The following is a 17,326-nucleotide window of genomic DNA, read 5'->3' as shown; positions in this document are numbered from 1 at the left end:
TGTATGAGGGAGTTGCGCTCCAAAAGATAGTTTCAAAAGTTGGAACTTAGAGCATGTTTTCTCCCAGAAACAAGGTTATATATGGTGGTTGGATACAGAGGTCATTTGGCCACGCTGGCTACCCAATAAAGCACGTGTACAGCCTTGCCTGTCTCTCTGACCTGAGTGCCCCACCTACCCCTGCCCATCAGTTCGTTCTCTACATTCAGGCCATATTTTTGGTAAAATACAACTCTGACCATGTCCCCTCCTGTGGAGAGTTTTTAAGAATTCGTTCTCTAGGCCAGGCCAGGTGGCTCACACCTGTAATCCCAGCACTTTGGGAGGCTGAGGCGGGCGGATCACAAGGTCAGGAGTTCAAGACCAGCCTGGCCAACATGGTGAAACCGTGTCTCTACTGAAAGTACAAAAATTAGCCGGGCGTGGTGGTATGTGCCAGTAACCCTAGCTACTCAGGAGGCTGAGTCAGGAGAATCACTTTAACCCTGGAGGTGGAGGTTGCAGTGAGCTGAGATTGTGCCATGTTACTCCTGCTTGGGTGACAGAGCAAGAACCCCATCTCGGGGGAAAAAGAAAAAAAGAATTGGTTCTTTGTACTCAAGGTAAAGTCCAAACTTCTCAACAGGGTTGGTCCTCTTTGTGTTGACTCTGGTTGTCTCTCCAGCCTCATGGATGCTATTTCTAAAGACGATGCTGCAGTCATCCTGCACTATCTGCAACCTACCAGCCCTCAGCTCCCCACAAACTAGCCATGTGATCCAGGAGCATTCCCAAACCCTGCAAGGCTGCTCCTGCCTACCCTACCCCAGCCTGGCTGCCCAAGCTCCCTGGAGCAGGTACCAGGTCATAAGTGCAGCTGTATCTCCAATGTCCAGCAAACACCTTGCACCAGTCAGTCCTCCAAACCTTCGTGAATGGATGACCCTTTCCTCCACATGCAGAAATATTTCTATGGGGAAGAGGATGCATCCCAAGACTGGGCCACAGTACAACGCAGTGGGATTGGCAAGGATGACTCCGGGAGTGTCCTAGGTGAAGCAACCAGAGAAGGGAAAAGATGGGACCCCCCAACCTCGAGCCCAGGTGAAGTGAGGGAACCGGGGCCCAGATGTAACTGATTTTCTGCAAATATGCATGATCTAAAGCTGACCTCTTGGACTTTTCTCCAAGGGCACGTCTGTGGTCTTGCCTCATACACTGGACTTGGTCCAGAGCTCCCCAGGCCCAGCACTCGGAGGATGTGGCTGAATGCCCATTTCCACTCTCCTAGCACTGCTTCTGGGTTCCCTAGTCCTTCCCCCACATGGTTACCTGGGGTCAAAGTTGGCAATGGTCCGCAGGGAGTGGGGGTTGGCATGCATTTGCTCCAGATGTGCCTGAAGCTTCTGGAAGTGTGGCCGGCGGGCACGGTCATATGCCCAGCAGTTCTTCATGAGCTCATACAGAGGGGCAGGGCAGTCCACAGGAGGGGGCAACCGGTACCCATCCTCAATGCTCTTCATAACCTGCACGGCAGGACAGGAGGATGCTCTAGAGTAGCAAGCTAACCTGGAGGCCCATGAGAAACCGAGGGTCACACAAGATAATTGCAGTGGAGATTTTAGGCAGGATGGGAGGATCACAGTGGGAGGATCAGGGTGGGAGCAGTAAAGAGAACAGGGCATGAGGTAAAGGACCAGAGGAGCCAGGAGTACAGAAAAACCAAGGGTCATCAATAAATAAAGACATTTGCAGGAAAAGGCCATGGGAGGACCTTGGGAGGGAATAAGAGGTGTGAGTTGGAGATGAGATGAGGAAGGATATTCTGGGCTCACCTCCTGATTGCTCATCTCCCCATAAGGCTTGTCCCCAAAGCTCAGCACCTCCCACATCACAATCCCAAAGCTCCACACATCGCTGGCCGTGGTGAAGATCCTATGGGCAATGGCTTCAGGGGCTGTCCAACGGATAGGGATCTTTCCTCCCTAAGAAGGCACATGGGTCAGGGACGGAAAGTTATGGTGTCCACCTGAGCACGAGTCTTTTGCTTATTTTATTTTAATTTTTATTTTTGAGACGGAGTCTCCCTCTGTTGCTAGGCTGCTGTGCAGTGGCACAATCTCGGTTCACTGCAACCTCCATCTCCTGGGTTCAAGTGATTCTCCGGCCTCAGCCTCCCGAGTAGCTGGGACTACAGGTGCGCGCCACCACCCCTGGCTAATTTTTTGTATTTTTAGCAGAGAGAGGGTTTCACCATGTTGGCCAGGCTGGTCTCGATCTCCTGACCTCGTGATCCACCCACCTCAGCCTTCCAAAGTGCTGAGATTACAGGTGTGAGCCACTGCGCCTGGCCAAGTCTTTATGCACGTGACTGTGTGAATGGCATGTTATGGGGCAATGTGAATGTGCATTGGGTTTGTACCGGGCTCTCACCTGAGTTTCATATGTGCCATCAAAGTCATCCAGGAGGCGAGTCAGGCCAAAGTCAGACACCTTGCAGCACAGGTCTTGATTTACCAAGATGTTCCTGGCAGCCAGGTCCCGGTGGACATAATTGTGATTACTGAGGTAGTTCATGCCAGATGCTATGCCCTGCAGCATGGCCACTAGCTGCCCAGGGACCAGCTGGTCCTCCTGCTCCTGTAGCAGGGTGAGCGGGTGAGTCAGGGAATGGGCCGGGTCTCCTCCCAGTGCCCAGGGCACCATGGTGCATCCCCCTCCCCAGCTAGTCCTCTGCCCTCCTCACCCTCAGGAAAGCATCCAGGGCTCCATTCTCCATAAATTCTGTGATGATCATGATCGGCTTTCCTGAGACACAGACACACGTATCACACTCAGAAGCAGGCTTCCTGCCCCTGGCCGCACATCCTCCCTCCACTTTCAGTGGTTTCGCCCCTCCTTCCTGCATTTCCCACCCCCAGCTGAGGGAGAGCGCTCCTCATACTCTTTGTGACGACGCCTTCCAGATGTAGAATGTGCGGGTGGCTAAACTGGCCCATGATAGTTGCCTCTCGAAGGAAGTTCCACCACTGGCCACCTGGGGATGTGTCTTTTAAGGTCTTAATGGCCACAGTCTTGCAGTCCTGGCTGGGGAGCCTCAGGGTTCCTCGATAGACTTCCCCAAACTCTCCTGGGTAGAAAGAAAATAGGCTGTGGCCCGATGCACTGCAGGGCTCCTCCAGGCGACAGGCAGCAACTCCTCCAGTCCTCTGGCCCTTTTCTTTTCTGGAGAATCAGAAGCATGGAGTGCCCTTCCTGGGACAGGGCGTGGGCTGTCCTTCCTGGGGAAGGTCAGAGTCTGGAGCTGGAGTGCAATGCTGTGACCTGTTCACCACTGTCTCCCAGTGTTTGCACAATTCTTGGCTCACAATAGGCGCTTGGTAACCGAAGGGTGAATGAACCCTGTGGAGCGGGACTAGGCCGTGCTCATGAAGAACAAGCCAGTCTGGGGCTAGTACCCAAGTGGCAGGGACGCTGGCTATGGCCGCCTCTCTTCTGTGAGCTCCTCTGGTCCCAGCTCGCCTGGCTCAGCTGCACAATTGGCAAGGACACCACCAAGCTTTGTTCTCCACTGAGACCCATTTCCTCTGGTGACCCAAGGGATCAGGGCAGCCCAAGGACACTGGGCCTCTGATAGGGTGGAATGCCAGGCTAGGGAGGGAATGGCTCCTACATTTGGGCATTATCAGAGAACATCCGGGCCCTCAGCACAGCAACACTTCTATGGATGAAACAATGTGTTCAATGCCCTTTATGAGAAACTCCAAAACCACAGAAGCAAGTGTGTAGGAGACAGGGGTTGCTCCAGGGCACCTGATGAGGGGTTTTTAACAAGAACACAATGGTTCAAAGAGGATACAGAGCAGAGCAGAGAGTGAGTCCATCTGGTAACTTTTGGACCAGAGAAGCCAGCTGGGCTCCCCAGAGAAGCGCTGGAAGGAAGGGGCCTGCTGGTGGCTCTGTGCTGCCCCACAGGGGGGGTCCTGCTGTGGTGCACAGCAGGACTCACCTTCTCCTATGACAGTGTCCACCATCAGCCATGCTGGATCGAGCTCCCGGGTAAAGTCCAAGGCTCCCTGTGCAGGGTCCTCGTATGCCTGGAGGTCCACATAGGGCTTCAGCCACAGCTTGTCCTCTATGGGCAGAACAGGGGGTTGGGGAGTACCAACATCAGGGCTCAGGAGTATGGGGATCAGGAGAAGGCCCAGCAGCAGACCACACACTTCTCCACACCTCCCTGTTTCCCAAGGTGACTCCTGTTTGGGCTGAGGTGGGAGAAAGTCTCCATTTAGCAACTAAGCCTTTCTTCTCCCTGTCTATGCTCCAAGCTCCGCTGTCCTTACTTCACAAGGTCCAGGGCGGTGGCCAGGATCCAAACCCAAAGAGCATATTTGCTGCCTGAGTTGCCCAATCTTCTCAGCGCCCGGTCCCCAACTACTCTGGTCAGTCGCACCTCGTTCACATTCCCAGACAGAGCCGTGCCTGGCTCCCACCCCAGTTGCCCAGATGGACCACTCACTCTCCCCTTTGTGGGTCACCTAATGAGGTGACAAGCAGGAAGCTCACAAGCCTCTGAGGACATCAATCCTCCTCCCGCCTGGCCTCGGCCCACAGGCCTGGCCTCCAGGATGGGGAGGGCTGTCCAGAGCCCAAGGTGACAAGACAGCCGCACCAGCAGCGAACGGACGCTAACAGAAAATTGCATCAGAGCCACTGGGGGGCATCAGTACAAAGTTAATTAACCAAAGTTAATTAGGTAGCAAAACACAAGAGCTCCGGGGACAACAAACCCCACATGTCCCCCCAGAGTTGGCCTAGCAACTATGTCCCTTGATCCCTTCCCAGTGGCACCTCCCAACACACACACACACACACACAGGTGTGCACACACATGTGGGGACATACGCAGGTGCACCCAGCTCACCTCGATCCACATCAGTGGCGTGGTCACGGTGCCTCTGCTGCCTCTGCTGCTGGGCTCTCCTGCGGGGGTTGGGGACCAGCTCCTTCAGGGCCCCAGGACCACCTCAGGGGTCCGAGGGACTCTGGCTGAATCTTCCCCAGAAATGGGGTGGGAGTGCAGGATGGGTGTGAGGACTCACTGAGCTTTGGTACTAGGGGATGGGAGGGTCGTTAGGGCTGCAGTCAGGGGCTTCTGACCCAGGGTTGGTGGTTGGGGAGGGGGCAGAAGCTGGCACCTGGACCGGAAAACGAGAATCCCCAGCAGCAAGGCTGCACCAAGCAGCAGCCCAAAGATGACAGCTACGATCTCTCCTCCAGACAGGCCCCTGGACACTGTAGGCACAAAGGGGTGAGGAAGTGTTGGGACTCACAGTCCGTAGAAATGAGGGGGGTTAAAGGACAGGGCCCTGGGTACACCTAGGGTCAGATCTTTCAGTATGCATCAGATCGGTGTCTGTCCCCTACCCCGGGAGAAGGGAATGTGTGTGCATGTGTGTAGAGGAAGAGGAAGGGTCACTATGTGGAACAGGAGCTGAGTTGCCTCAGTGGGGCAACAGGTGTATGTGTGTTGGGGCAGAACACAGGATACCCCACCTGGTGGGCTGGTCCGAAATTCATGATCAGGGGAGAAAGGGCCAGGACCCAGTGGGGTCAGCATTCGGACTCTGACGATGTATGTGGTGTCGGGCTGCAGCTCTGTCAGCAAGACCCTGGGTTCTAGAACCATTTGGTACCGTTCTTCATCCTGTGGGTTGGAGTTGCATTAAGCGGGCAGTGTTGAACCAGAGCCGGGTGGATGTGATGGACAGCATCAGAGCACATGGGGAGGGGCTGGAGAGCAGAATGGTTAGGACAGGGTTCTTCACAGCCTTTTGTCCTGAGAAAGCCACACAGTGGACTTCGGGTGGATTCCTCCCACCCCACACCCCAGGCTAGGAATGTTGGGGTGTGCCTGGGCACGGACACTGAAGACCGTCTCTCAGTAGCATCCTGACCTGGTTCAGCACGTGCAGCTCATAGCTCAGGTTCCCCCCAGGGCTTCGGGGCCGGGATCCCGCCCAGGTCAGCTCTAGTTGCCTCGGTTCTTTCTTCACCAGTCTCAGAGACAGGCCCGACAGTGACTCTGGGGGTCCGGAGGAATAAGGTTGGATATGTAAGGAAAAAGGAAATAACCTTAGTAACTTTTCTATGGCTTCTTGCCCACCAATCTGTCCCTGTGGTCTTAAGCCCTTCTTAAGCCAGGTCCCTGTCCCAGCCCCTCTCAGCCTCTCACCTGCATGCCCCATGCTGATGCTGACTGAGGTGCTGGCATGGCCAGAGCTGCCCAGCCCTGACACTCCATTTTGGGCTTCCACGTTAAAGGTGTAGTTGGCGTAAGGTTCAAGGCCACTGACATGCACTGCAGATGTGATGAGCCCCCGGGCCCCTGGCGAGAAGTGCACGCCTACCCCACAGGGCTGGCAGGGCCCCCCGTCCTGTGCTGTGCCCTGACACTGGGAACACCTCACACTGTATCTGACATCCTGGCGTCCCCCCATATCTGCTGGGGGTTCCCAGCGCAGGGAGAGTTGAGTCCCTGATGCCGAGGAGCTCAGGTTTTGGGGGGCCGAGGGCGGACCTGTGGGAGAAGAGGAGCCATCAGTAGAAGCCAACCACGCTGTCACCCAAGCTGCTGGTCCCCGGCCTCCACCACCCAATCCTCGATGTCCTCTGAAGTCCTCCTAGGGAGATTTGATTTCTACTGGGTTTGACTACATCTCTGCATTCTTCTAGGGAGAGCAGGGTGCCAGGGCAGGGGCTAAAAGTGCCTGACACCCTGGACCATCTCCAATATCTGACAGACTCTGGAAAAATCCAACCCTGACAAAATCTCAGCGAAGATCCAGCCCCTCCCTCCAGATGGTCACGCCCCACCCCCTGGACTCACGTGTGCATGCCACCTGGGGGCCCTCCCCGGGAGCTCTGTAATGGCCGCTCTCACAGGTACAGATGGTGGCCCCCTCAGACTCAGCTGTGCTGTGCTGGGGGCACGTGAGACAATGGGGTGTGTCCATGTTCGTCCGGTAGGAGCCGCTAGGGCAGGCTGGAGAGAGAACGCAGCAGAGCAGTGGTTCTGTAAATGTTTTTACAGGCAGACCACCACTACCCCTTCCTGCCCCAATCCCTTCTACTGGAAACATCTCTGCATGTGTGTGTCTGCAGCTCTGGGACACTCAGGTTAAAAACCCACTGAGGCAGAGCACTGGCCTCCTTCTCTGCCGGGGTACTCCTGCAATCCTCCCGAGTGGTTCCTCAGGTTCTCACCGCCTCCATTCTTACCAACACATCCCTTGCCACTGCCACCTTCCTCATAGCCAGGCTCACAGTGGCACCGTCCTACAGGCACCAGCCACTCGCCATCAGGGCTGCAGTGCATTCGGGGTGCACCTGAGGGCCTGGGGCTGGCCTGCGCGTGGGGCAAGCAGGTCCCTGCCACTTCCACCAACCCAGCGGGGCCAGGCAGAGTGTCAGGGAACTGGGCCAAGCCATTCAGGGTCTCAGGACAGCGCTGGTAGAAGACCCGGACAGACACCAGGGCCACACAGGCACCTGGGTTGTGGAAAGCGAGGTAGAGGCCACGGCGGGTCAGGTGGCCCAGGGAGCAGCGCTCCACATTCAGCTTCATGGAGCCAGATGCGAGGTCTCGAATGGTGAAGCTCTGGTCTGCAGCCACTGTGGTTACCTGGGTAGAGGGTGGGGAAGAAAGGGGAACAATGGCAAAGTCCTGCTTCTTTCCCACATAACAGAAACAATTGTTTGCTTAATACTTTACACAACCATGAACAATGAGCTTTGTATGTGTGAGGTGCCAGGCTAAGCAGTTATGTGCATTATGCTATTTAGCTCATGCAATCCTCTTATGAGGCAGGATGGCTTATTGTCTCTATTTAATAGATGAGGAAACCAAGGCTAATAGAAGTTAAAGACCTTGTATAAGATCACACAGTGACCACATCATGGGGCTAGGACTGGAATCCAGGCATTGGGACTCTACAGTCCATAACATTTTTACTATTCAGAGGCATTCCCTAAACCCAGTGCCAATAACATGATGAGTTATAGAGCATGTCATTATCAGTTTCTTACTAGTAACAAATTTTACAACATTTTCTCTTTGGAAAGAAACAAGAGCACATCATATCATAAAATGCTCCTTCCTCTTCTGCATCCCAGGATGTTTTTTTGAGTAGGAAAGAAAGAGATGTGTTAGAGAGTACTAGCCTGCAGGGAATTGTCTTGCTACGTGACTCCAGTGATACTAACGGAGTAGGTTGCTCATGAACATCACGGGTATCGATAGGAAAAGGCTGAATAACTCTGTGCTACACTTCCCCCCTCCACCATGGCATCCTGTGATCTCAGTGGATGCTTATAAAAGCCTATAAAATAGATATAGCTAGCCCTATTACTGTCACTATTTTATGACTAGGCAACAAAAGCTGGAGAGGTTAAATGACATCCCCGAAGTCAGGGCACAGCAGAGAAGGTACTCAAAATTCAGCCCTTCTGATTTCCAATGCCACATTGTTCTTTGTTTCTTTAGAGACAGGATCTTGCTCTGTTGCCCATGCTGGAGTGCAGTGGCACAGTCACAGATCACTGCAGCCTCAAACTCCTGGGTTCAAGTGATCCTCCTGCCTCAGTCTCCTGAGTAGCTGGAACTACAGGTATGGACCACCATGCCCAGGTGATTTTTAATTTTTTGCAGAGATGAAGTTTTGCCATGTTGCCCAGGCTGGTCTCAAGCTCCTGGCCTCAAGTGATCTTCCCACATCGGTTTCCCAAAGCACTGGAATTACAGGCACAAGCCACCATCCCCAGGCCTCAAGTGCCAAATGCTTTTCATGATTCTACCTCTGCACCTTCTTCCTGTCTCTGCAACCTTCTCTGGCACCCAATAAGAAGCCTGGCAGGGATCTGCACCAGGACCCAGATGGCATGGAGGGAAGCAGCACCTTCTGGAACAAGGGCCGTCGGAGCTGAATGCCCACATCCTGGTCACTCTCCATGTACAGAAGGTTGAAGGTCTCCTTGCAGCCCAGAGGCCCGGCTCCCCCAGGGAAACTCTTGCAGTCCCGCAAGGTGAACTGCAGCTCCACGTGGACCCGGGAAGCCTCCTCCCCACGGTAGATCCAGTTGGAGCGAAGCCAGTGGTCAGTGTCTCTGCGTCCTTGCACTGGGCAGTCCTGGTACATGTACAGGGGTGTCCCATTCAGTATCTGTTGCCGTTCACTCCACTGCAAGGAGGGAATCAGAGTCAGGGACTAGACTTGGTTTAAAAACCCTTGGTTTTAGAGCTGATGGAGAAGCAGCTGTGTCAGAGCCCCTCAGGTTTATGCTACTTGTCCTGCCTCTCCCCACCCCTCAGCTCTAGGATAGTAGACTGAGTGTTTAGGGTTGGGGATTTATTTGATTATAAGATGGGTAAGACAAGAGTCTCTTAACATCCCCAGTTGATCCTGGTCCCTTCAGTTAGTCTGGTCCCTTATTTCATCAGCAGAGCTGTCAGGTACCCCCAAGGCAAAGCTCATTTACAAAACCCTTCTGTTTGTTCAAGAGCATATTGATGAGTTTTTTTGTTTTTCAGAGACAGGGTCTCGTTCTGTTGGCCATGCAGTAGCATAATCAAAGCTCACTATAGCGTCAGACTCCTGGGCTCAGTCTCCCAAGCAGCTGGGACTACAGGTGTCTGCCAACACACTGGGTTATTTCATTTTATTTATTTATTTATTTATTTATTTATTTATTTATTTATTTATTTTTGAGACGGAGTCTTGCTCTGTCGCCCAGGCTGGAGTGCAGTGGCCGGATCTCAGCTCACTGCAAGCTCTGCCTCCCGGGTTCACGCCATTCTCCTGCCTCAGCCTCCTGAGTAGCTGGGACTACAGGCGCCCGCCACCACGCCCGGCTCGTTTTTTGTATTTTTTTAGTAGAGACGGGGTTTCACCGTGTTAGCCAGGATGGTCTTGATCTCCTGACCTCATGATCCGCCCATCTCGGCCTCCCAAAGTGCTGGGATTACAGGCTTGAGCCACCGCGCCCGGCCTTTTATTTTATTTTTTTAAGTAGAGATGAGGTCTTACTACGTTGTCCAAGCTGATCTCAAACACCAGGACTCAGATGATCCTCCTGCTTGGCCTGCCAAAGTGTGTGAGCTACCACACGCAGGCCAAGATTTATTTTTAATTATTAAAACCCCTTAGATTTGGAGGGTAAGAACAAGCACGGAACTGTAAGGGGATTCTCACCTTCTCCAATATTTCAATTATAGCCATCATCAAAATCAACAATTGACAGATTTGGCTGGACTTCTTGATACTCCCCTTAACTTTTTGTTTGTTTGTTCGAGGCAAAGGTCTCACTCTGTCGCCCAGGCTGGAGTGCAGTGGCATAATCTTGGCTCACTGTAACCTCTGCTACTCAGGTTCAAGCGATTCTCCCACCTCAGGCTCCTGAGTAGTTGGGATTATAGGCATGCACCACCACACCCAGCTAATTTTTTGTATTTTTAGTGGAGACAAGGTTTTGCCATGTTGGCCAGGCTGTTAGCTTCTTCTATCTGAAAAGAACTTTTAAACTTAGTAATATTAATGGCTAGCACTAACATAGTGCTTACTGTGGCCCAGTCACCAGTTTAAACACTTTCCACGAGGAAACTGAGGCACAGGGAGGTCGAGTGACTTGCCAAGGTATTCAGCTAGGAGAGGCAGAGCTGGAAAATAAGCCAGGCATTCTGGGCTCCAGAATTCATGCTCTTAATCATTATACCTCTGTGTGCTTATTGTGAAAAGTCAAAAAGTAAAGACTTACACAGAAAAAAGTTTAATTCCCTCACCCTCATCCTTCCACTCTCATTCTCAGAGGAAGCCACTCTCAACAATTTTTAGCAAAACTTTCCAGACCATTTTCAATGCCTCCAGAGAACTGCTTGAATGTTTCTGAGTTTTGCTTTCAACACGGGATCACACAAGTGTTATTTTGTAACCTACTTTCTGTTTTCACAAATAGTAAGTATTTGAGGGCCGGGAGTGGTGGCTCACGCCTGTAATCCTAGCACTTTGGGAGGCCGAGGCAGGCAGATTCCCTGAGGTCAGGAATTCAAGACCAGCCTGGCCAACAGGGTGAAACCCCCCCCCGTCTCTACTAAAAATACAAAAAAATTACCCGGGTATGGTGGCACCTGCCTGTAATTCCAGCTACTTGGGAGGCTGAGGCAGGAGAATTGCTTGAACCCAGGAGGTGGAGGTTGCAGTGAGCCAAGATCTTGCCACTGTACTCCAGCATGGGCGACAAAGCGAGACTACCTCTCAAAAAAGTCTTTGAAAGACAGCCACAAAAGTGTATGTAGAGCTATCTTACTTTTTTTTTTTCTTTAGCAAACGATAAGTAATACTCCATTGTAGAGAAGGCCATAATTTATTTAGTCATTCACCTATTGTTGGATATTTAGACATCTTCTAGTTTTTTTTTCTTTTTAAAGAAATCATGTACAGATTGATGTAAGATTTCCATGGAACTGCCATATCAAAGGGTAGACATACTAGAAGTTTTACAAGATACTGTCAAATTGTCTTCCAAAAAAGGTTTATCAATTTACACTTCCACCAGCAACACAAGAGGGCTCATTTTCTCAAAACTTCATCAACAAAGAATATTAATAACCTTTTTGCTTTCTGCCAATCCTAGGGTCAAAATACAGCTTCTTAGCATGTTAATTTACATTTCTTAGAGGAGGAAGTTGTATATTTCTCTTTTGTTCATTGGCTGTTGGCATGTTTATGCAATTATCTGTCTATAACCTTTGCATGAGATTCTATTGTCTTTTTTTTTTTTTTTTTTGACATTCTATTGTCTTTTGATTATTCATTTGGATGAGTTTTTTTTTAAACATATTATAGACATGAATCATTTCCTTCAAATGTATGTTGCTAATATTTTCTCCCTGTCTGCCATACCAGTTAGCTTTGCTAATGATGTTTTGATGTGGACATACATTCTAAATTTCTTCCATAATCACATCTACAGTATTTCCCTTCATGATTTCTGGGTTGTATATTTTACTTGGGAAGTTTTCCTATCTCAAGATTATAATGATCTATGTTTTCTCCTAAGGTTTGTGTAGGTTGGCTTTTAGGTTTAGATTTTAGCTTTCTTAGAATGAATTTTGTGTATAATGGAGAGATATATCTTTATATTTTTATTTAAAAATGATGCATATTTAACTATCAGTTTATTGACTAGTTGTTACTTTCCATATTGATTTGCAATTCCAATGCTATCACATACTAAAATCTCATATATGTCGGCTTGTTTTTGGACTTTCTATTCTGTCCCATTAACCTGAGTGACCTTATGCAAGCCATATGTTTTAGTTATAGCTGATGGTTCTGATATCTGCTTGTCAGACAAGTCTCCCATTTCATTCTTCAAAAACTCTTCTCAACCATTCTTTTTTTTTTTTTTTTTTTGAGACAGAGTCTCGCTCTGTCGCCCAAACTGGAGTGCAGTGGCCGGATCTCAGCTCACTCTAAGCTCTGCCTTTCGGGTTCACGCCATTCTCCTGCCTCAGCCTCCCGAGTAGCTGGGACTATAGGCGCCCGCCACCTCGCCCGGCTAGTTTTTTGTATTTTTTAGCAGAGACGGGGTTTCACCGGGTTAGCCAGGATGGTCTCGATCTCCTGACCTTGTGATCTGCCCGTCTCGGCCTCCCAAAGTGCTGGGATTACAGGCTTGAGCCACCGTGCCCAGCCCTCGACCTTCTTAAGTATTTCCTCTGTCAGATAAATTTTCAAAAGCTCTCAAATTCTATAAAGTATTCTATTGATATTTTTGTTGCAACCCTGTAATTTAATGCAGAATAGATTGAGGCCCTTAGAAAGTTCACTTTCCCCAGGTTTTTACTCCATTATAATACAGGGGCCCTCATCTCTACCCTCAGCTCTGGGAAAAGGCAAAAAAAATCACTAATCAAAAATTTGGGGTGAGGTGGGGCAGAAACAGAAGCTGCTATGAAGCACACATTTCTGCATTATGTTAGGGTGTTCAAAGATTGGGCAAGGGGTATCTAAAAGGCAAGGAAGCTGGAATGAAAAAGGCACCAAGAGTCTGCTCCTAAGGAAGGCTGTGCTGGGACAGCCCAAGTGGAAGGCACTGGCGGGGGTCAGGTGGACAGGGTGGCGGGTGGTTAATGTGCAGCTCATTAGCCAGATTGCCGCGGCTGCAGCTGGAGCCAGGAGAAGCAGATGTTCCCAGCTGTGACTTCCCTCTCCCAGTTCCAAGAGTGACAGATGGGCGAGAGCCAGCTGTCCAGGGTCAGCAGTAAGGATCCTTTTGCTTATCACTCAGGCGCTGCTGGCTGCCACATGGGTGCATTCTGGACCTGAACGCCTGCATGTGCATGTGTGTGTGTGTGTTTTGAAAAGATGGGGAGAAGGAGGGGGACAAGGTAGATAGTGGGAGTGTGTGACTGCTGGCTGTCTCTTTGCCCTCCCAGCATGCAGGACTATTTTGTCTGAGCTGAGAAAGGGGCCTTGCTGCCATTCCAGTCAAATTAGGAAAGAGTTATTTGGGTGGAGGCGTCAACGGCCCACGGAAGGCCCATGGGAGCCAGCAGATGGACCTGCAGCTATCACTGTGGGTGATTAGCTGGTTTATGAGGTAAGTCACCTAATAGGGCTGGATCTTCCAAACAGCCCCTCCTGGAGGATCCACTATGGTTTAGTCTATTAGCTCTAATTACAGGCTACTCTGTGGGAGAACAGAGAACAGAGAATGGAGCCAGGACTGTAGGACCCAGAGGGAAAGAAAGCAAGTAACCCTGACCCCAGAAACAGAGGCTGGATTGAAGTCTCAAGTACTGGGGTAAGGAAGGAAACCCTGAGAGAAGGGGTTCCAGAGCCAGAGTTGTAGATGCTCCAGTAACTTAGGCAGCCCCCTGTGGTTCTGTGGCCAGCTGTGCTGCTGGCAGAAAGGGCGCTGTGAATTGTAAAATATATATTTGGTCTTTGTTCTCATTTCCTGGCAAACAACCCCTAAAACGCTCAAAATCCCCAAAGCGACAAATGTCTTTTTATATGCTAATGAGCTGACTGACGGGGATGGGAACTAGACTGGGGTCGGGGAGGCCTGGGTGGCAGAAGCAACCTTGTGATTGGAGTTGGGACTTTCAACCCCACCCCCAACTTGCAGGAAAGGTAGAGGCTGAAGGTTGAGCTGATAACCAAGGGCCAATGATCTAATCAATCACGCCTATGTAATGAAGCCTCCATAAAAGCCCCTAAGGACAGGGTTTGGAGGGCTTCTGGACAGCCAAAGATGATTAGGTTGCTGCAGGGTGGCTCTCCTCCTTCACATATACCTTACCCCATGCAGCTATTCCATCTGGTGTTCACGGTATCATTTGTAATATCCGTTATCATAAGCCAGTAAACGTAAGTCAATGTTTCCCTGAGTTCTGAGAGCCATCCTAGCAAACTAATTGAACCCGAGGAGGGTGGTCAGGTAAACCTGATTACATCTGATGGAACAGAAGTATAGGGGGCAACCTGTTACTTGTGATTGGTGTCTAGAGGGGGGCAGTTTTGTGGGGCTGGGCCCTCAACCTGAGGCTATCTCCAGGTAGATAGAGTAAGAACTGAATAAGATTAGAGGACACTTAGCTACTGTCCAGTGAAGAATCTGCCAGAGAACTCACTGCAGGCAGGAGGAATCCCTCCACGCATTTTGGTGACCACAGGTCACCGAAGTGATCTGTGTTGAGAGTGCAGTAGGAAAAAACTGAGTTTGAGTTTTCGTACATCATCAGAGGTGCTCTCTGCATTTGAGTCTGAATATGCTGTCTCGGACTCACCCCACAACCTGTTCACTGAGTCTTAGGAACATCCAAGGAAGGAAGGGAATTGGAAAAAGCTCTGACCCTTTCGAACAGCTGGAATGCATGGTGTGCATGGAGTCAGCCTGAGGAGGTGTGGAGGATGAGTTAAGGGCTCAGAAACGTTTAGGGGAGCAGCTTTTAACTTTGGAGGAGTCAAAGACCCTTTGAAGAATCTGATGAAAGTTTTGGCTGGCCTCTCTAGGGAAAAAAAATGCCCGCTTACATATACAGAATTTAGAGTACACTTTCATGGGGTTTCCCCAGCCCCTGAAACCTATCAATGCAACTTCATTGGGATGAATGGATCTCAGATTGAGGATGCTTTTCTGCCTTTTCTGTCCCTCCCCAAGCAAAGCACTGGTCTCAGTCTTCAACTGTCCCCAGCATGGTGCATTCTCTCCCTGGGTATGTGAGCTCCTCTCCCCCTCACAAGTATCAACTTGCATTCACAATATTCCGAAGTATTCACTGGAGGAGCCAGGCCATTCAAGCGTTCATCTTGGGGTGAAGTCTGACCCCCCCACCCCTTGTCCCATTCAGGAGGCTCTGACTCAGCCTCCTCTCCCCCTCCCTGAGGAGACACTTCCAGTTTTTCCTGCTCTTTTCTCTGTTCCTCCACCCACCTCTCCACCCCATTTCCCACTGGCCTTCAGGAGTCTTCCAAGATCCTTCCCTCCCCTGACACTTACCCCATCTTTTGGGGGATCCAGCAGCCAGCCCAGCTCTCCCTGTGCCTTGCTTGTGTCCATCAGAGTAACTGAAAGTGGGAGAAAAGAAGTCTGTCACCTCTGGGGGAGGAGGTGCCCCTGCAGCTCACATTCCTCATTCTGGGGCCCCAGCCCCAGGCTGCAACATCCTGTTCCTAAAAGCTGTGACTTCCTGAGACTTAGGGGAGAAAAAGGGGTCAGGACTGAGGAGTGAAGAGCTCCAGGGATTTCACTCTTTCTGTGTGTGAAGGAAGGAAGGCAGAGTGGGACAAGGTTTGGAGGGCTGGGTCTTTCACCAAAGTCAATGCATTAAGAGCAGCCCCACAAAACTCTTAGTTACCCAGGCTGCTGCGGCCTGGGGCACCCATCAGCTGCAGGATTGGAACGGGTGCAGGGCAGGAGGAGCTCACCTATGCTAGCCAGGAGTGGGTAGGGTGGACCGGGACCTCGGAAGTGGTTTCGTGGGTAGGGAGGCTCACCTCCAGTGTCCGAAGCCTGCTTTGGCCTGACCTGGCCAGTGATCAGAACCGTGAAGTGGGGAGAAGAGGCACAGCTCCCTGCCTGGGAAGTGGTGGGGAGTAGGGCCGGAGAGGGTGTTCCAGCTTTCACATGGAATATTCGACTCGGACAACTGGGAACCCCTGTGGCGTCAGTCCTAACCCTTCCCCCGGAGGCGGGTCCCTCTGTCCCTGGCCTAGGTTGGCAGAAGGCGACTTGCCACCTTCAACTTCCAAGGGCTCAGAACTCTGGGGTGGACACCTGAAGCTGGAACTATCTGGGAATGCAGGCAGCGGTGCGGGTGCAGGTGCTGCTTTCTGGCAAGGGTCAGGAACTCCCTCCTCACTTCCAGGCGCCGATTGCTGGCCTGCGGGAGTTGGGGTGACTGACCCGGGAGAGCAGCCGCTTGGGGTTAAAGACCAAAGATGGGCCTGGCCAGTCGATAGCCCGGCGGTCGGGCGCAGCGAGAGAGCTGGCGAGGGTCGCTGGGAACAGGGCCTCCTGAGGAATGCCGGCTTCTGCAGGGGGGTGCTGGCCTGGCCCCGGGAGGGGGTGGGGACGCGGGGGCGGGGTCGCGAGGGCGGGGGTCGGTACCTTCCTTGGTGCGCGCCCCCGGGGGCAGCGGGGTGCAGAGCAGCAGCACCAGCCCGAGCCTCAGGGACCAGCGCCGCTCCATGGCTCCGGGCCGGGACCTGGGACAGCGGCCTGGACGGCAGGGTCTGGTCGCAAGGGACTGGGGGAGCCGGGCGGGCCGGGCGGGGGAGGGGGGCGGGGCCAGTGCCGGGGGCGGAGTCCCGGCCTCACCTGGTTCACCTTCTTAAAGGGACAGCAGGGCAGGAAAAAAACTTGCTAGACTGGTAATCAAATTCAAGAACCGGAGGCGTCTTGACCCTAATGAGACTGCGGGCGCCGCCTAGTAGGTGGGATTAAGAATTGATGAACCTTTTCCCAATTCTAATCCTAAACTCAACCCAGTCTTGATCCAGCTTTTAACCTAATTCTACCTCTGACTTGAATTACACTCCTATATTCCTCTTTCTCTCTTTCTGCAGACCCCAGAGCTGGGTAATAGGACCGGAGAAGGCAGGGGTAAGAGTCACATCTTCACCCTCTAGCAGGGGAGGCTTGGATGACCACAGTGCAAAGTGGGATACAACCCGCAGTGAAGCATCTGGAGGTTAGAAGAGGAAGCAAGCCCAGTCATCGGAGCACGTTAGTTGAGTCTTCAGGGAGAGCTGGTGTGACCTGGGTTTTCAGTGGCAGAGAT

General features: G+C 51.7%; 1 protein-coding gene across 1 annotated transcript; it reads right to left on the bottom strand.

Annotated features, from left to right (window-relative positions):
- Window positions 1–949: 949 nt before the first annotated feature.
- On the bottom strand, window positions 950–16,815 carry EPHA1 (EPH receptor A1). The gene is made up of 17 exons (XM_030931872.1): window positions 16,654–16,815; window positions 15,544–15,611; window positions 8,937–9,218; window positions 7,261–7,663; window positions 6,869–7,024; window positions 6,215–6,559; window positions 5,937–6,064; window positions 5,536–5,686; window positions 5,178–5,274; window positions 4,904–4,962; window positions 3,989–4,114; window positions 2,924–3,109; window positions 2,726–2,787; window positions 2,413–2,619; window positions 1,815–1,964; window positions 1,312–1,505; window positions 950–1,028 (listed from the first exon to the last, which is right to left on the bottom strand). Exons 1-17 carry the CDS (start codon window positions 16,733–16,735, stop codon window positions 950–952), a joined length of 2,775 nt encoding a protein of 924 aa, XP_030787732.1. The 5' UTR covers window positions 16,736–16,815.
- Between the last annotated feature and the right edge of the window lie 511 nt (window positions 16,816–17,326).

Source organism: Rhinopithecus roxellana, chromosome 6 (assembly GCF_007565055.1).
Source record: "Rhinopithecus roxellana isolate Shanxi Qingling chromosome 6, ASM756505v1, whole genome shotgun sequence".
NCBI classification, from domain to species: Eukaryota; Metazoa; Chordata; class Mammalia; order Primates; family Cercopithecidae; genus Rhinopithecus; species Rhinopithecus roxellana.
This window is presented reverse-complemented; position numbering and strand designations above follow the sequence as displayed.